Consider the following 17,202-nt stretch of genomic DNA (forward strand, 5'->3'; position numbering starts at 1 on the left):
GTCAATTAAACTGAATGTGTGAATTGCACATTCTCAAATCTGAATTCACAATACAATCAACTGGGGGATTCTGAAAGACCGCCAGCTGGGTGAGTCATGGTTTTCTAGATAAAGAAAGTCAATTGGATGCTTATAGATAGTGCCGAGATTTATTATGGAAATTGTCCAACATAATTGGAGGCCAGGAAGTCCACCATCTTCTTTCATCAGCCCCAAGAACCATTACAGTGACTGGTGTAATTCATTGAGACCTGAGCTATCCAAAGGCCATAGGACATAGAGTTCTGATGTATGGAGGTAGGAGGTGACCAGCAAGGCTCCAGGAGAGAGGAAAAATTGCCTCTGCGTCTGTCTATCTAGTCTACCCAGATATCCTGAGTTGGATTGGTCAGTGCCCACCCTCATGGGTGGATGAAGCATCTTCTTCATTAGTCTGTTGATTCAGGTGCTGTTCCTTCTTGAGACACCTCGCAGATACACTCAGCAACAGTTCTACCTGACGGCCGGGTTCACTGAAAGAGGTTGATATGTAAAATTAACCTTTAGCACAAAGTGAGCCAGAATGTTTGTATTAACATGTTTTTCTGTTGCTGCGATAAACTGTCTTGACTGAGGACAACATAAGGAAGAAGTTTTGTTTTGGTTTGTGTTACCAGGGGGAGGGTCTACGATGGTGAGGGAGGCATGTCAGTTTTCCACCAGAGCAGGAAGCTGAGAGATCACATCTTCAAACCCAAGCACAAGGCAGAGAGAGTGAACTGGAAGTGGGACAAAGCTTTGAACTCTCCGTGACCGTCACTGCTGACGTATTTAACCTCCCCATATTCTCCACAAATAACACTACCAACTGGGGACTGAGTATTCAGATCCCCGAGCCTATGGGAGACCGTTCTGATTCAAAGCACCACAAGGTCCTCAGGGATTCTGGGTGCTGGTGTGTTTTCAAAGGCCACTCTAGGTTCCCATGAACTTTGCGCCTGTCTTCACCTCAGCTGCACAGAAGAGTACGGCCTGTGTGGGCAGGGACAGGGAGTGGAGACCCGTGCCTTTCTGATGGTTCATGCTCACATTGAATTTGTAGCCAACAAGGGTCTGATGTCAACCAGACCTGCCTTCAGTTGAATAACATTCCTCTTTTCCTCTTCTTGTCCCAATTAACCTTTCAATCTGTGAGACGGGCCAGTTCTCCTATCGTCCTGAGACTTCACAGACCATGCGCCCCCTAGTTAGGGTGTACCCTTAGTTTGGGGTGTATCTCCAGAATGAATTTGAGAAGCAACCACAGCCCTGATGTTTGTGCTGTTGAGACCTAATTACGTATCCTGGAGGAATGTAACTGTGAGTGTCAAGAAGACTCGTGCAGTTTTATTTTTTTATTTTTATTTATTTTTCTCCATTTTCATCATCACCTTTGTGAATTTCCGAAGCTCTTCTCTTTATTTGAAACAGTGTAAAAGAAGATTTTCTTATTCTTATTTCTTATTTTCTTATTCTTATTTCTCTCCTCTTTTACCGCCATTTGACTACCAGCTGACCAGAAGTCTCTCAAAAAAAATTTTTTTTAATGAAAACCTATAGGCCCAGTTTTCAGAATCCTTGTAAAGATTATTTTGAGCTCAGGTGACATCTTATTGCTCCCAGGGTGACTAATGAGGGTCGATCCCTTTGAGCTTCACTTTCCTTTTCTGCAAAGTGGGGGTAACCAAAGGCCCGCCTCCAGAGCTGTGTTCATGCCTGCAGGGGGCGAGGCATGCTTTGTGACACTGTGAAGATGGCCAGGAAATACCATCTCCTGCTTTCTGAAAGAAGAGGAGTTAGGAACAATAATGGAACCTGGAAGAGAAGAAATGGGCGGAGCCAGAGGCAGCCACTAGCCAGGGTGTAGTCTGCAGGCTGGGCGCAGAGACAGTGGCATAGACTGGGCCTGGTCACTCTGCTCGCTGTCCTCCAACCAGCTGTCAACTTTAAAAGAAACATGGCCTTTTAGTCTTTTTTTTTCCTCATAATGGAGGCAGATGCCTTCTTTTGGTTTAAGCCATTCCTAGTCGTCTCTCTCTCTCTCTCTCTCTCTCTCTCTCTCTCTCTCTCTCTCTCTCTCTCTCTCTCTCCTTCTAACTGCTTCCCAGAGAATCTAGGAGAGCTATGATTATTGAACTGCTGTTTATCTCTTGTTTATAAAACATTTTATACCTTTTAGGGACAGCAGTTTTTCAAGGGAAACAGCCTTGACAGCTGTGTGGATGGGGAAGTTACACGTCACATACTGAAGTCTGTGCTCTGACATAGGCCAGGGCACTGGGGAAGATATTTTGGGTTCGCTAAAATGCTGAGTTTTGCCTCTTGTTACTTATTTATCTGTGTGTTCACACATGCGTGTGAGTGTACAAGCACACACGCATGAAGATCGGAGGGTGACTTTTAAGAGTTGGTTCTCTCCTTCCACCCGCCACATGGACCCTGGGAATTGAACCCATGTCTTTAGGGTTGGTGGCAAGCACCTTACTTGCTGAGCCATCTTACCAGCCCAGCCTCTTGTTCTTGTGAGATATTTTAGCAGATTAAAATGACCGGGAGCTCTTTTCAATACTGTTAAATTATTACGTCATACTCCATTGATGCAATGAATATGGCAACATCACTTCAGAAGTCAGGAACGTAACTACTCACGCTGTGCAGGGAGGAGGGTTTTTTTTTTTGTTCCTCCCTCTTCTCTCTGTTCCCTCTTAAGCTAGGGGTGAGTGGGAAGGGGGGAATAAAAGGACAAGAGAAGCTTGAGGAAGCTAAAATATACTATTTCAGAAAGGTCAAAGAGCTATTAGTCAGAGGCAAATGAATGGCCAAAGGGAAAAAAATAAATCTAAGGAGAGAAGAGCTGCCCAGTGTGGGTATGAGGGTGGTTAAGTGGTGTGGAACAGGACTTGGGACATATTCGCACCATGTGTAGAAAACAGTCGCATGGGCAATATTTCTGGAGCAAATACTGTGGGAATCGTTCTAGGGGCCTGTCATTGTCACAGCACCCTTGGAAGCAGTCATCTTATGCCCTCTTAACAGATGGGAAAACTAAGACTGAAATATTTAGGAGTCTTGGTCACAGTCACATAACTAGAAACTTACAAATCAACACATATAAAGCACGCAGTTGGACCTTGCAGGAAAACAGAGTACTTAGAATTCTGCTATGGCTGACAAGTGTACTGTTGCTCCCACTGGGGCAGAGAGGTACACTGATGTGGTAATGTGAGTCCAGCCAGGGGGCCTGATTGTCTTCTGATGGCCTTTCAATGTCAGGGCTTAAGGCACTGAACAGAAAGCTTCTTTCAAAATATGAGACAAGGCAGGAGGGGGCAAAGAGACACACACATTCTGCAATGCCTTAAGAGGAATCCAAGAGCAAGCGTTTACCAGGGACAGAAGAGTTACAAGAGGGTTTGTGGACTAAGCTGGACCAATGTACCACAGAGAGCAACCATGATACACCCACCAAGCAAACTGGAAGAGAAATTGCAAGTATGTTTTTTCAGGGCTGCTATTAAATTCCATTCAGAATTTAATTCTGGCTTTTTCAGGCAAAGGCACTTGAGACCACTTTTATTGTACTCGCTTGCATTAGTTATTTATGTAAGCAGACAGAATTTCCTTGCGCACCAGAAGCAAGTCTGTACAAGGTGGAAGTTGAGTGGGTTCAGCGTCCACACAAAAGGCTGGACCAAGGAGCTAAGAGCTTGCAGAGCAAGACTGAGAGTCTGCTGCTGGGTCATCTGTGTATCTGCCCACAGACTTTCAGAGGAAACACATGCTCCTGTGATCTGCACCTCAGTGCAAGTAAAGGCAGAAGGTCCCATCCTGACATCTATGCCTGTTGTAGCAGTGGAGACTTTCTCCGATTTGGCAAGGAAATTCAGTACAAGTAAAAACGTTACAGCGTATGCCTATAACCCTTCGACTCCAAGGAAAGTACAATTACAAAACTCGGCAAGGTTTATTAGTAGACTGTCAGTTGGTCTAGGTCTATTTTCGTCTTAAAGAACTGGCTAGCTTTAAAACAAAACAAAACAAAACAAAACAAAAAACCCAAAAAACTTTTAACTTGTTCCCTGAGCCTGTTCCCCCCACAATGCTCTTTCTTGTAGGTTTGTTTTAGAAACAAAATAGAAGTGCTCGGAGCAGTTTCTGTTTGTTCTGGACTGGATGCCGTGATGGTGAAGATTCTTCCCTTTTCCACATTACCACTTAACTAATAAACAAGAGCACTTTCAGAGAGACGGCGACCACTTTCCCAAGAGAGGGGGGATCATTTCCTAAGAATAGCAGATGAGAAACAGTCTCATAGGTGAAATCTTTGCATCTACCCCATGGACTCAGAGTGAAAAGAAAGAGCATAGACAATCCGGACTTGAGGACTCAGTTAGCGTGTGCTCCAGGACTCAAATGGCACCTCATTTGGAATGCTTAGACAGTTTGTTTCCTGCTACTCTTTATTCAGTGGAAGAATCAGCTTCATTGGTATAGTCTGTAACCATTCTGAAGTTTGTTGGAGGTTATTGCATTTTTAGTTTTACAGATCATTCATAGGTTTAGTTTTTGATGAGTTTTATGTAGTCCTTAGGGGTGAGTATTAAGGATATGGAACCATTGCAGAAAAGAATAAATGATTTCTTCATGTAATATCTGACCCAACCCAACACAACTAAACCCTTAGGTAGAGTTTAATATTTTTTCATAAATTCTTGAAGTAATTATCAGTGAAATGACAAGCCTCAACAGACATATGCACCAACATCTATATTCATCTAAGAATTAAAGTTACATAGGCAAAGTGCTTTGTCAAACATGACTCATGTTTCTTTTTTTTAAAGTCCAACTACGTTTTAATATCTATATCACATAAGATTTATGTTAAAACTTCATCTAAAATTCTACTTACTTCTCTACCATAAAGATAAAATTAGTCCTTCAGGCTGAATTTCAAGAGAAAGAGATGTGTCTTAGTTAGGTTTTCTAATGCTGTGATGAAACACCATTACCAAAGCAAGCTGGGGAGGAAAGGGTTTGGTTTTGCCTACATTTCCACATCACAACCCATCAATAATCTCTGTCCCCTTGTGTTTCCTCTTGTCGGGTATTTTTCAAGAAGACTAACCAGTGCCATCAACAATCTCCTTTTATTAATGGGAGAATTTTAACACATGCATATTTCTCCTTTTGTGCTGTGAAGAAATATCCCAGTTCCAAAGAAACTCATTCATTTACAAAGTGAAATTTTGAGAAGAACATTTGGGTGAATTCTGCACAAGTTGATAATATTGGGTATTATTAATGTTGTAGTATTTACGTTATGTTGCAGTGTTCTAGTTTTCTTGGGATGGTGTGGCTTTTGGTTCAGGTCAGACTATCGTACATGAGGCCACAAGGGAGGGATGTCAAGATGTGCAGTCTCTTCCTTTCCTCCCTTCTCTTCTGATTCCACATGGAACATCCGCTGGAAACAAGGAGATGTATTGTGATTGATATGTGACCTCAGCAAATGTCTGGGATTAGCATCTTATTGAATAAGAGGCTGCTCTCTGTGACAGTGATGGGTTGTCCCTGAAATGACCAGCTGTCACAGTCCACATTGCTCGCCCAGAGAGACTCAAGTCCTTCCAAGAGAACATTCAATCCTGTAGGGACATAATGTCTCTTGAAAGTGTGGGGAGTGCCAGTGAAATAGAGGCTCCTTTCTGCCTGAAAACATAGCCTAGGGCACCAGGTAGGCAGCAAGCAAATGGGCTTCTTAGTAATGAATCTGACTTGTAGTGGCTTTGACTCTCAAATGTGGAGTCTGAACATATACTTGCAATAAAAGCTGTCTCCAACAGCTATTTAAAGCCCTGTACTTCATACTTGAAATCCCAGTACTCCAGACCAGGGAACTAGAGGATCAACTTCCCCCCTCCACCCCTAACCCCCCAGTTTTGGCTACATAGTAAGTTCCAGACCAGCCTAAGCTATAATAATATAAGGAGAGACTTTGTCTCAAAAACCAAACAGCAACAAAGTTAACCGCAAAGCAATTAAGAAAACGACCAATTTGTTCAAAGGGCAATCAATAGCAGACTAGGGGAAAAGCCTTTATAGCCACACAAGGAGGGCAGAGAAAGCTAGCTTTGCTCCAGACAGTTGAAATTCAGACCATTTGTGTGTTTGTGTCTTTAGACAACATTATACCATTTCTTTCTTTTGCCCCTGCAATGCTAATGACTGAATTAGGAACCTTGTCGTGATAGACAAATATTATAACACTGAGCTCTAGTCCCAAGTGTCTATTCTTAACCTATTGCTGTATTTTAAGATATGGTCTTACTGTGTAGACCTGTCAGACCTGGAACTTACTATGTAGCCCAAGTTGGCCTTGAAATCTTAGCAGACCTCCTTCCTCAGCCCTCCTAGGGCTTAGAGTACAGATATGTGCTAGTATATGTAGCTACTTGCTTATTTTTAAGGCTTACTTATTATTATGTGCATGCGTGTATTGCCTGCATGTATGTCTATGTGCCATGTGTGTGCCTGATGCTTGCAGAGTTCAGAAGAGGGTTATTGGATCTCTTGAGACTGGAGTTACAAATAGTTGTGAGCTACTATGTGGGTGCTGGGAATCCAAACTGTCTTCGGAAAGAGAAGCCAATGCTCTTAACTGTTGAGCCATCTCTCCAGCTCTCACTTGTTTAATTTTTAATGTAAATATTGTACTCAGTGTTCCTAACTAAAACAAAACAACAGCAAGATACTTCTCATCTGGGCCTACAAGATCATTGTAGAAAAGTAGAAAAATCATTGCCTACCAGAAAGGATGAGTGAGTTATTGTTGGAATAATTCATTCCATGAAATTGTCTTAGTACATATCTTTCTTTACCATTAGAAGAAATTAAATGTAGTCAGCCTTCTGTAACTGGGTTCTGCTTCCACGGATTTAGCCAACTTTAGATAAAAAATATTTGGGAAAAATTGGTTTACTCAGAATTATATATACAAACCTTTTCTTTTGTTATTCTTTAAGTAGTACAGCATAGCACTGACTAAAATTGCGTTTACAATGTTTTAAGCATTATAAGTAATCTGGCAGAGACTGACAGGAGGTGGGGGATGTATGTATGTTGTATACAAACTATATGTCACATTATATGAAAGAGCTTAGTATTCTCAGATTTTGGCATCTGAATGGCAGAAACCTGGAACTAATTCCCTATGGCTTCTTGGGGACAACTGCATAGTAAATGTTTGGTACTAAGGGACACAAAGTAGACTTTGAAGGTTATCAGTTAGACTTCAGAAGACAAAAACAATGTAGAAACCCTAGCATTTTGCAAACTGGTCCAAGATCTAATGTTACCTAAAGCAATGTTTAAACTATACAAGTGAATTCAAAGGGGGCAATGGGGGTGGTGGTGAGGACAACGTCACACTCATGGATCCCTGACGCAAACTGGGGAATCCAAGGTAATGAAAGTGAACTTCCAAAAGCCAAATGGGCTCTTGGAGTCTGAGCTTCCAACATGGGGAGAGTGAAGTGTGTGAGTGTCATTTGTGCCCTGTAGGCGAGTCCAAGTTGCAGATGAGAGGCAAGTGGGCTTAAAGTGAACTCTGTAAAACTGCTCATCTGTAAGAGTCTACATGTGAGCTGAGTTCCTCTCCGGCAATGGTCAGGGCCAGCAGTGGTGGAGCTTGGCTTCTGAGTAAGCCTGTGTCACACACAGGCAGCAAGTAGGAATCCTAACCCTAGTTAGTATCATGCAAATCACTGAACAATACGCCGCACCCACTCTGCCCAAGTTAGAGCCTTCAGAAATGTGCACTAAGGCACCAGTTAGTATCCAAAAAGAAGAAAGAAAACAAACAAAAAAGTGGAAAAAGGGGTTTCATATATAGTATGGCTTCAAAGATAAGTTTTCTTACAACCAGAAAGAAAACTTTTAATCTCATAGTTACAAATAATGCTTACGTATAAATAAAAATCTCTGAGTGTAAAACTGTAAATTAAAACTTAAAGTGTAAGGGAAAGTGTAGAGGGTCACGCCAGCGAATGTTCCATATGAGAGGTGGAGGCAGAGGGATTGCTGCAAGGTCAACAGGCAGTAGGGGGTTCCGGGGGGGGGCGGAATGAGAAAGGCAGGAAAAGAAATAGGAGGGGAAAGGCATGAGAGAAATTGGGCCATAGGTTTTAATAAAGGGAGAGCCCTAGGGACCATCATATGTCTGCTGAAGAAACCTTGTTCCAAGCGCTCTGATACTAAAATGCAAGACACGAGCCACTCCAGGGGGCCAGCAGTATCTTGAGTCTGCTTGTTTGGTGGGACTTGATGTTTGCTGACCCACCCATCCTCTTCTCTTGTGGGTCTCCCTGGTTATTTCAGTCATTGGCCGGGCACCGACCCATAGAGCCCTCTGACCAGGTTAAAGTGTCTATAGCTGGTAGTCTGGGAACTCAGAAACAAATGGCCTGCCTTTACGCTGCCTTCCTTTTCAGGGGACTTCAGGAACCTAATCAAATCACAGTTTTTTTAATGACTCTTAATTTCAGAGTTATACAGCTGATTTTATTTCTTTTAAGACTTTCATGTTGACTTATCTCACTGTCGATTTATGGGGGCATGGACTAAAAGGTTTCTGTAATTTGATTTGGGCTCAGTTTTTGAGTGAGCATGGTATCCTTTCTGAGAGATGACCCCCTGCTGTGTCCCTTAATGTGGACAACAGCGTTGTAAAACTCATCACACGCCCTACCGGTTCTGCACGGGTCTAACTTCGCCCACTGAACTCTGGACTTCTTCCTGGTAATCCTTTCTTCTGCCTGTTATTCTTTGATTTTTTTTTTTTTTTTTAAGTAGCCAGTTTAGCACTTGTTGAATAAGTGAGTAACTGGCCATTTAATATCTGGCTAGACTTGTGCTGCTACATATTAGGACCCCTGCCCCTCAGGCTGTTCTCATTAGTTCTGTTTCAAGTGAAAATCTCCAGCTACAAACCAGCCACGCTCGACCTGAGTGAAAGCCTTTCCCAGGTGTTTGCCATGAAGACAACAGCATCTAGAAATATTAGGAGTGCACAAGGAGCCCGGGAAAGTCAAGGCAACAAAGGCAGTTAGGAGAAATCAATAATTCTTTTTTTTTTTTTTTTGTGGTTTTTTGAGATGGGGTTTCTCTGTGTAGCCTTTGCTGTCCTGGACTCACTTTGTTGAGAGCACCAGCAAACTGCATCTCCTGAAAATGTATCCACTTTTTCCGATCTGCCCTCCTAAGGGGGGAATTTTAAATCATTTTCTTGGCGGTAGAGAACGAGAATGAGGCGGAACAAAGAAAGATGAACCTCACACACGGAATCAAGGCTGTAGTTCCCAGCATCTGAGCGCTTACTTAGGAGGACACAGTTTGTCTTGGTGACACTAAATTGGGAAAATGGGAAAGCAATAGAATTCATATTAAGAGGGAGCTGAAGGAAGTCATAAGTTGTTAGAAACTCAAAGTAATTCCTCAGATGAAAGCTGGAGCTGGGCAAGTTTAATAACCCTCCAAGCTGAAAGATGAGAGCTTTCTCCCAAGTCTTTCTAAACCTTTTGTGGAACTCAAGGCATACGGGCCAAGTTTAGCTTGGCCAACTTGAGTGCAGTTTATCTTTCAGATTCCTTCTGACCTATGTGAAAGTAGTCCTTGCCTGTTAATTCCTGTTTGGGGTTTTTTTTTTTCCTTAATAACTTATTTTCCAAAAAATAATTCTGTTGAAGGTCAAATAATTTTCAAGGCCAGATGTTTCAAAAGAAGCTGAGCTGCATCCCTACATCCCTGCATCCCTACATCCCTACATCCCTGCATCCCTGTATCCCTGTATCCCTGTATCCCTGCATCCCTGTATCCCTGCATCCCTGTATCCTGCATCCATGCATCATTGCATGAGAAATTCTTGTGCTCTAACGACCCCTCTGCGTTCCCCTGTAACTGGCCGCTGGGCCCCGTGTCAGTTTTGGTAAATGAGCACTCAGCCTTTTTTGAAATGGTAGAGCTCAACATAAAATTTTGTTTAGTTATGTATTTTATTGGAAATAGAAAAGATTTTCCTGTTTTTATTGTACTAGAAAACTATGCAGAACATTTACTTAAAACCTAACTACCAGCTAGTTTAATCTGGATGAGGTCTCAAAGTCCAGTGCAGTTTGAGCTCCAGGAAACTAGGAATATTACTGTCCTTATTCAGAATAACAGAATGGACTCAGGAGTTTTGCTTTAGCTTTTCAGCTTTGTGCTCTGAAACAGCCCATATCCTCTATAAACATGTTCACTCTGAGGAACAGGGATAATGGGGGAAAAAACCCATGTCACTCATCTCTTCTTATCCTAGGTCGTCGGTGTAGCCCAGGCCATCAACAAGAAATCAGGAAACGGCGGGACGTTCACTGAAAAAGATGAGAAGGTACCAAACCCTGAGCTTGGCATGATGCCAGCTTAGAAAGATGCTGTTCTTTTTATAGCATATGACCTCTGCAGTGGGCATTGCTGAAATGGTTGCTTGAAAGAAAATTATGGTTAAAAATGATGTGTGTGTGTATGTGTGTGTGTGTGTGTGTGTGTGTGTGTGTGTGTGCGTGCACGCACATCAATAATAGTTAAGGAAGTGGGGGCATGGGAGAAGTTGGAAAGGCAAGAGTGTGGGATGGGAAGGATGGAAATACATACAGTACTTATCCATGAAGTTTTCAACAAAATATTTTTTAACAGTAGAAGAGTAAAACTGATGTGAATTTTAGAAGAATTTCTTGAGCTAACTACAGTGGTCTTTGACCTGAGGGTTCTTGAGTATAAGCAGGGACCCCAAGTTCTCTCCACACTGAGCTCTCTGCAGCCCTCCCCTGAGCTGGGTGCACACAAGGGGTTCTTCAGTCTTTCAGTTATCTCTTTGCATTTTCTCTCAGTGCTGTTCAGAAGTTCATCCTTGAGGGGGAAAAAAGCCTTGCTCTAAGTCCTGCACCATGCGCTGACTGAAAACTGGCATTTTCCTCCTGGTACAGCAAGTTCCCAGTGTTATAAGCTTCACACAGGTGTGCCAGGGTGTAAAATAAGGATGGGTTCTATGAATTCAGCTTCCACGGGAACAGTGATCAGCCTTATCTTACCATTCCCACCCAGCTGCTAAGAAAAACATTCCACACAGCACACTGACAAGATTCCATTCCTGCATCTCCCTTAGGTCTGCTTATACCTTCATTCTCTAGAGATGGATGAGTTTTTCCTATTGAGTATTACTATACATTTGTCAGAGCCCCCTGCGTCTCCGCTGCTCCAAGTCATTGCTACCATGTTGCCCCTCCGAAAATTAGTAGGCGTTTTTTTAAATTTGGAAGACATCCAAACTAGGCGGTTACTTTTGTTTCTGCTATACATATATATGTGTATATATATATACACATATTAACCTCCATGTTTTAGCTGATCTAGGGCATAAGAAGTATCTTTAAAAGCCAGAGTGGTATAGTTGTGCTATTAATAACACTGGATACTTGATAGGAAAGCATGGTAATTAGATAGACTTTATGTCCACTGCTTATATAGTCCATTGGAATAATCCTGCCCTTAATGAATATTTAGACTGTATCACATCTTGACAAAATATATCCGTAGGTATGGATAAACCATGCCGTCTAAAGATTGTTTTCATCACTAATTTAACCATGAGCATATCTCTCTATTGCAGTGTGATAAGGAGTCTAGATTCATATGAAAAAGAATGTGGGCCAGGCATGGTGGCGCACGCCTTTAATCCCAGCACTCGGGAGGCAGAGGCAGGCGGATCACTGTGAGTTCAAGGCCAGCCTGGTCCAGGACAGCCAAGGCTATACAGACAAACCCTGTCTTGAAAAACAAAACAAATTAAAAAGAAAGAAAGAAAGTAAGAAAGAAAGGAAAGAAAAGAAGAATGTGTTTAAACCAATATTTGCAATCTTACGCCACACTTGTTATGGCCAATGTTTTCTTAAATATGTACATTTTCATTTGCTGCAATAATAAGTTATAAGCATCTTATTTGATCCCTCACAGGTGTGAGTCTTAGTGTCATGCACAATACACACCAAATCTTGTATAAGGAAAGTTGTGGTTTCGCCCAGGATTGCCATTTCAGTCCCTCTCCTCTTCTTCAGATAACACGAGACTGAACACTCTGCCATCTGTTACTAGTGCCATCTAGCTTAGCTAGCACCCAGTGTGCATCCCTTCCTGCTTCTATGCCTAATAAGCATCTACATTTCAGCATTTCATATTTACTGCAACTGCAGGTACTTTTATGTCTCAGGCAGTGTGTCTGGGCAGTTTTACGTGCAGTTCTAATGCGGCTGCTGTCATCTCTGCCCTAGGACTTTGCTGCCTATTTGGCGTTCTGCGGCATTGTTCTTCACAACGCTCAACTCTATGAAACGTCCCTGCTGGAGAACAAAAGAAATCAGGTCGGTGGCATTTCTAAAGAGAGCACGGAAGCTCGTTTGTTTAAAAGCACTGTTAAGTTTTTATCCGAATTATGACTGCACACAATTAAAATTCAGTCCCCATGGCTTGGTTTTGTAAACATTGTCGCTGTTTCTTTCTGATAGTCATTTCCTTTTCCATTTTGCTCAGAAGCTCCATCACTGTTGGACAGTGGTCATTGCCTTGAGAGACCTGGATGAATTCATGTCTTTAAATAAAGTGTTTTTAGTTGCTGTGCTTCACCTGTAGCCACCACTCCGTTCCACAGCTTAGACCTGCTATCTGAATCTTTTTCTTATTTATTGCCAAACTTGCTAATGTACATATTGTTCTGCAGCCATGATGAACTTTTATCAAGTTTTGTTTATGTTAATTCTAATGTGTAATTCTGCTGTATACATATCTGTATTGCCTTCGCTATATAGCTTTTTTAGTTTCCCCTGATGTTTCTTAATTCCTTCCTTCGCTTCTTGTTTGCTCAAATGTAATCTCGTCTTCCTGCCCCTCACACATACTCACAACTCTCTCACACATTTTCTAGAGTTCCTCTTTTGTTTTTAAAAGATGTCCAAAATAAGGATTTCCATATTTGTTGTTACCCTAAACTGCCCCTCTCCGCCTCTCTACACATAACTTTCCTTCAAGCTTCTCTTAGAAGAATTCTATTTTCTGGATCTCTCAACTTCTTGTTTATTTAAATGTTTTGTTCCAGCATAGTCTCAGCTAAATGTTTCAGGAACAGTATTGACAAGGTAATCTTCGTGAGTCCTTGCACGTATGAAAATACCTGCTTTACCATTGCACCCCTGTGGCTGGTATGAACCTGTGACCTGGGAAGCTGAGTTTCTCAGCTTTTAAGGGGTGTGCTTTGTCTTCTGATGGGTCACGCTCTGGTTCTGGTTCCTTGCAAACGTTTTGTGCATATCATTTATTATATATAAACATGCATTATATATAAAACCTATAATGTTATATATATATTATTTTATATTTCTAAGCTTTTTATAATGTTTGTGATTGTTTTTTATATCTTAGTTTCATAAGGTCTCTCTCCCTTTTTTTTTTTAAACCATGCCTTTATCTCAGATCACCTGGTAAAGACTACAGATTTAAGTAAACCCTCAATTCTGTGTAATCATTTTTCATTAGTTTTGAATCCATAACCTCCTCCACTCTCTGAGTTTCTCTTTTGAGAATTAATGCTGTGTCTGGTACTATATCTCAGTGGCAGGCCACTTGACTACCATGGGTGAAGCCCTCAGTTCAATTCCCAGCACCAAAAAAAAAAAAAGAAAAAAAAGAAAAATAAAGAAGAAAGATTCAATGCTCTTAAACTGTAGAACTCTCTATATCTCCTCCTCTAATCCTACTACCTTCTTTTTCAGTCCTTAATTTTACAAATCCAGCTTCAACAGCACCATGTCCCTCCTGTACAGTCCAAGCGACCGAGGAGCATGAGGTTTTGTGGGCCTGCCTCTTCTCATGAGGCATGCTTGTCTCCCTGTTTGTCTTCTTGTGCTGTACGTTCCCATAATTCATTTCACTTCCGCTTTTCCGAAATCTTTACCTCCCTGAGTCTACCTCACTGAATCTTGTCCTCCCAAAGCTTACTTAGAATGGTGCTTTATGCAGTAAGTCTTCTGGAGAAAAATTCTTTCTGGTCCTCACCATATAAATTCTTTGTGAGATTCTGGAAAGACTCCCATGGCGCCCAGAAGCAAAAGACAATACTTAGCATGGATCAAGGGGAACTTAAAATTTTTTTTCGTAAAATATATTTGGATTATATTCTTTACTTACTTCAGCTCTTCCCAGATCCTCATCTCCCTAGTCACATAATTTCATATTCTCCCCCTCATCCTGTCTCTCTCTTTATTCCTCCCTCCCTTCCTCCATCTCTCAAAAACCAAACCAAAACAAAAAATACACACACACACACACACACACACACACACACACACACACACACACACACACACACACCACACACTTTGGGCATTGGGCTTGCCTTGAAGTATGGTTATATATGGAGGAGCAGCCATTGGAAAGAACTATTTCCCTTCCTCATCAGGCATCAACTGCTGATAGCTTCTTGGATAGGACTCTGTGTCTCCTTCTCCTTCTCTGTGCTCAGAATTTGTCTGACTTGAACGTGTGAAGGTCTTGTCTCTGTGAGTTTCTACATATATCAGTCCTATTGTGTCTAGAAGGTGCTGGGAGTTGTCCAACACCTCTGGGGCTTACCTTATAAAAATGTTGTTGTTGTTGTTTTGTTGTTGTTGTTGTTGCCTCTTCTCAATAGCTCACTGAGCCTTAATGGGAGGTATTTTATAAAGACACTGATGGCTGAGTGATGCCGTGTCTCTCCTTCTCTTCACATTGTCTAGCTGTGGGCCTCTGTGTTAATTACTACATACTGCAAGAAGAGGCTTTGTAAATGTAACTTTTATTTCCCAGATGTTAATTGTCTTTTTGGAAGCTTACTGCCTCCATCTGCTAACTTAGGCCTAGGCCTGGAAGCTTCTAGCGTCCACACAATCTAATCTGGGCCTAGAATATTTACAGACTTTGAGACTCACGACTGAATGAGCTCACCTTTTCTAGTTCTTTCTGGACTCTTGCCGGCTGGTTCAACTCAGCTATTATGACTCGAACTCCTCTTCAAGCTGACTGATTCAATCTGGCTTCTCTCAGCTTCTCACTGAATTGCTCTGCTTGGCCTCAAACTAACTTTGGCAATATATTCTAATCTTCTGGCTCCTTCACATTCTCCGGCTCATTCTGTCTTCATGTGTCTAGTTTGCTCTTCAGCCTGTTTTTGTGAAACTCTCCCAGTAAAACTGCTTTCTCCTCCTCCTCCTCTTCCTCTTCCTCTTCCTCTTCCTCTTCTTCTTCTTCTTCTTCTTCTTCTTCTTCTTCTTCTTCTTCTTCTTCTTCTTCTCTCTCTCTCTCTCTCTCTCTCTCTCTCTCTCTCTCTCTCTCTCTCTCTCTCTCTCTCTGCACTGCTCTTTCTTAAGTCACCTCTTTCCTGTCTATTCTAATGAGAGTTGGACATATCCTATTCTGTCAAATCTTTCTCTGATTTGCCATTTTGTTGGCCTCAATTAGACATCACTTTCAAACATGGATGCTTCCTTCTACTAACTTTACCTTCATTGTTTTGGATTAAAGGTGTGTACTAAGGGCATGTCTACGTTCCAGCAGGATCACATGGACCTAGAAGGTCTTTGGATGTTATCAGGGCAGCCATGTTGCTGTACTAAAATTCCTCTACAAAGCTTATTTGGTGAGGGTTGAGAAATGTACTGACCTATGGTTATAGCAATATGTCATTAAAATCATTTTATTTCTATCTTCATCTAGGAAAATAATAGTAGTAGGTCTCCCTGCTCTCCAACAGGTCCCATGGGCTATTTAGTCTCATATTCTTGGCCATTTTAGTAGTGTTAGATATTTGTTCCATCTCATAGAGTGGGCCTTAAAAGCCAATAAAAAAAGGTGGTTGGTTACTCTCACAACATTTGTGCCACTGTTACATTATATCTTGCAGGCAATTCAGTTACAGGTCACAAGGTTTGTAGCTGGCTTTTATTGATGCCTGCTTTTCTTTTCTGGTAGCATGCAGAATATCTTCCAGAACTCTGAATACTAGTCGGTCGGAGTGAAGCTCTAGTTGGGCACCAGCTCAATTTCAGTTTCCGTGTCCTATAACGTTAGTTATGTCATCAGCAATAGGGCGTTACCATTGGCTTATGTAGATTAACCAATAGCCAGCAGGGGAGTTTATGGCCAATGACTCAACAAGATGCAACACATTTTTGGCATTAGAAGTTTTTTTTTTTTGTTGTTGGAATAAAATGTCTAGTTGGGGCCGTTTAGATTCCTTTCATATGTATATATATTTTAGAAAACTTCTACAGAAGTAGGTTTTCATATGGTGGCTCAAGAGGCTTTTAATGTTAGGTGTCCTTTGTTCTCCATGGTATCTCCTTTACCCAGCCCTCCTGTTCTCCATGCCCACTTACTCTTCCCTATTCTAGTTCCCCCATTTTCTCTGCTATTTTCCCTTCCTTGGGATATCTTCTACTCCTAGGCCTTTTACTAGCTACCTAACCTCTGGTTATTTGGATTGAAATAAACACACATAAAGTTTAAAAGGTAACATCAATATATAAGAGAAAACATGTAATATTTGCCTTTTTGGGCCTGTGTTACTTCACACAGGATGAACTTTCTTCACTGTGTCCCATAAGTTTGTGTATGTTGTGTTTTCATTTTTATTCAATTCTAGAAAGTTTTAAATTTCCTTCTTGATTTCTGTCTTGGTCCAATTTTCATTCTGTAGCAAGTTGTTTAGCTTCTATGACTTTGTATACTTCCTGCTGTCTGCCGTTTCTCTTGTTGATATCCAGCTTTAATCCATAGTGGTCAGATAGGACACAGGGTGTTCGTCTTAGTCACTGTTCTATCCCTGTGAAGAGATACCATCCCCATATACAACTCTTATGAAAGAAAGCATTTATTTGGGGGCTTATGGTTTCAGAGGGTTAGTCTGTTATCATTATGGCAGCGAGCATGGTGGCACGCAGGCAGGACTGGTGCAAGAGTAGCTGAGAGTAGAAGAGCGTACTTCCTATCCTGTCTGTAGGTAGCAAGCAGAGAGGGAGGGGGGGAGGGAGGGAGGGATGGAGAGAGGGAAGAAGGGAGGGAGAA

The 17,202-nt window shown here is 41.7% G+C and overlaps 1 protein-coding gene across 1 annotated transcript in view; it reads left to right on the forward strand.

Annotated features, from left to right (window-relative positions):
- Positions 1 to 17,202, forward strand: part of Pde5a (phosphodiesterase 5A) — a 121,288-nt gene that overhangs the window by 31,039 nt on the left and 73,047 nt on the right. Inside the window, exons 4-5 of the mRNA XM_051166056.1 lie at positions 10,373 to 10,444; positions 12,381 to 12,470. Coding sequence (XP_051022013.1) covers positions 10,373 to 10,444; positions 12,381 to 12,470 — 162 coding nt within the window. The remainder of the gene's footprint in view (positions 1 to 10,372; positions 10,445 to 12,380; positions 12,471 to 17,202) is intronic.

The sequence above is a fragment of the Acomys russatus genome, chromosome 23, assembly GCF_903995435.1.
Source record: "Acomys russatus chromosome 23, mAcoRus1.1, whole genome shotgun sequence".
Lineage (NCBI taxonomy): Eukaryota > Metazoa > Chordata > Mammalia > Rodentia > Muridae > Acomys > Acomys russatus.